This window comes from Nicotiana tomentosiformis, chromosome 3 (genome assembly GCF_000390325.3).
Source record: "Nicotiana tomentosiformis chromosome 3, ASM39032v3, whole genome shotgun sequence".
Taxonomy (NCBI): Eukaryota; Viridiplantae; Streptophyta; class Magnoliopsida; order Solanales; family Solanaceae; genus Nicotiana; species Nicotiana tomentosiformis.
This window is the reverse complement of record NC_090814.1, coordinates 104,811,312-104,813,281: the sequence shown is the minus strand read 5'-3', so window position 1 is coordinate 104,813,281 and position 1,970 is coordinate 104,811,312. Positions and strand designations below refer to the sequence as shown.

General features: G+C 29.8%; 1 protein-coding gene across 1 annotated transcript; it reads right to left on the bottom strand.

Moving 5' to 3' along the window:
• Positions 1-1,203: 1,203 nt before the first annotated feature.
• On the bottom strand, positions 1,204-1,770 carry LOC117280750 (secreted RxLR effector protein 161-like). Its single transcript, XM_033660498.1, has 2 exons — positions 1,560-1,770; positions 1,204-1,469 (listed from the first exon to the last, which is right to left on the bottom strand). The coding sequence occupies exons 1-2, from the start codon at positions 1,768-1,770 to the stop codon at positions 1,204-1,206; spliced, it is 477 nt and encodes a 158-aa protein (XP_033516389.1).
• Positions 1,771-1,970: the final 200 nt, after the last annotated feature.

The window sequence follows — 1,970 nt, the reverse complement described above, 5'->3', positions numbered from 1 at the left end:
GCTTTTATAGTAAATGGTTGTTATACACATAATAACATTTAAAGTTTAGATATATTTGATTGTTATAAAAACATTATCCAAAAAATTAACTTTTTTCCTTTCATAATGGTACATATAAAACATAAAAATATTATTTAAATTTAAAATCTCAAAAATATGCATATTTTATTATTTAAATATCAGAAAAAACTAATACATGGTTAATAAATTCATAATTAAATGACAAAGATTTAAACTTTTGTGCAATGAAATAAACATATACAAGGATATCTTTTAATAAAATTGAATGAAATCTTTAATTCTGGAAGTAACATAATATTCTTATCATACGTGATGCATTAAAGTTTTAAAATATTTGGTCTAAAATTTTAGGCTTATTATTGATAATTTTAGAAATTTTACATGAGCATACTATTAATAGATAAAAGGGTATTATAGAAAAGTAAATATAACAGAAAAAATGATAACTATTAAGAAATGCAGCTTAAAGTAACAATATAAAACAAGAAGATAAGTAATCGAGTAAGAGAAGAAGAGATAACTTTCTTATTTCATCAAGTGTTCAAGTATGTCCCATATCATATTTCATGCCTCTATTTATACTATTATATAAAAGGTTACAAAAGCATTGTCTTAAATATGACATTAACAATTGAGATCATGAGGGGGGATTATGGAGGTGTAGGAGTTACAATCATAATAGTGATGAGTAGTGGGAGATTATTTACATCATGGGTGAAAGTAGTGGGAGTAATGGATATCCACATTTACTAATAGTTTTACAACACTCCCCCTTGGATATCCAAAAATAGATAATATGTCTCATTAAAACCTTACTAAGAAAAAATCATATGGGAAAAAATCTTAGTGAAGGAAAAAGAGTACACATATTTATAATACCCTTTATTTGTTATCTTGTTAAAAACCCCAATGGGACAAAACCAAGGAAAAAAGAGTATAGCGCATATCTTACTCCCCCTCATGAAAACATCACTTTATTTCTCGAAGACGGCGCATTCCAATCTTCTGTCTCAACTTCTCAAATGTTGAGGTAGGTAATGCCTTAGTGAACAGATCAACCAAATTTTCACATAAATAAATCTGTTGCACATTAATTTCACCATTTTGTTGAAGATCATGCTTGAAAAAGAACTTTGGTAAAATGTGCTTTGTTCTGTCTCCTTTGATGTATCCTCCTTTCAGTTAAGCAATGCAAGCAGCATTGTTTTCATACAGTGTAGTTGGATTATCTTTTTTCATAGGAAAATCACACATTTCCTGAATATGTTGAGTCATTGATCTCAACCAAACACATTTCCGACTAGCTTCATAAATGGCTATTATCTCAACATGATTTGAAGATGTGGCAACTATTGTTTGTTTCATTGAATGCCAGGATATAGTTGTACCTCCATATGTAAACAAATAGCCTATTTGAGATCGGGCTTTATGTGGATCAGACAAATAACCTGCATCGGCATAACCAATCATTTATTACTTAAATTCATTAGAATAAAGCAATCCCATATCGATAGTTCCCCGAAGATATCTAAATATACGCTTAACACCATTCCAATGTATTCTTGTTGGGGATGATCTGAATCTTGCTAATAAGCTTACTGCAAAAGCAATATCTGGTCGGGTATTATTGGCAAGATACATTAGTGCCCAAATTGCACTAAGATATGGAGTTTCGTCACCAACGAGCTCTTCATCATTTTCTTGAGGTCGAAATGGATCTTTATTTATATCAAGCGATCTTACAACCATTGGGGTACTCAATGGATGTGCATTATCTATATAAAATTGCTTTGAAACCTTTTCAGTGTATGTTGTTTGATGGACAAAAATTCCATTTGTTACATGCTCAATTTATAGGTCAAGACAAAATTTTGTCTTACAATTATATTTTATTTCAGATTCTTTATTCAAACACTCTACAGCCTTTGGAAGCTCTTTAGAAGTGCTAA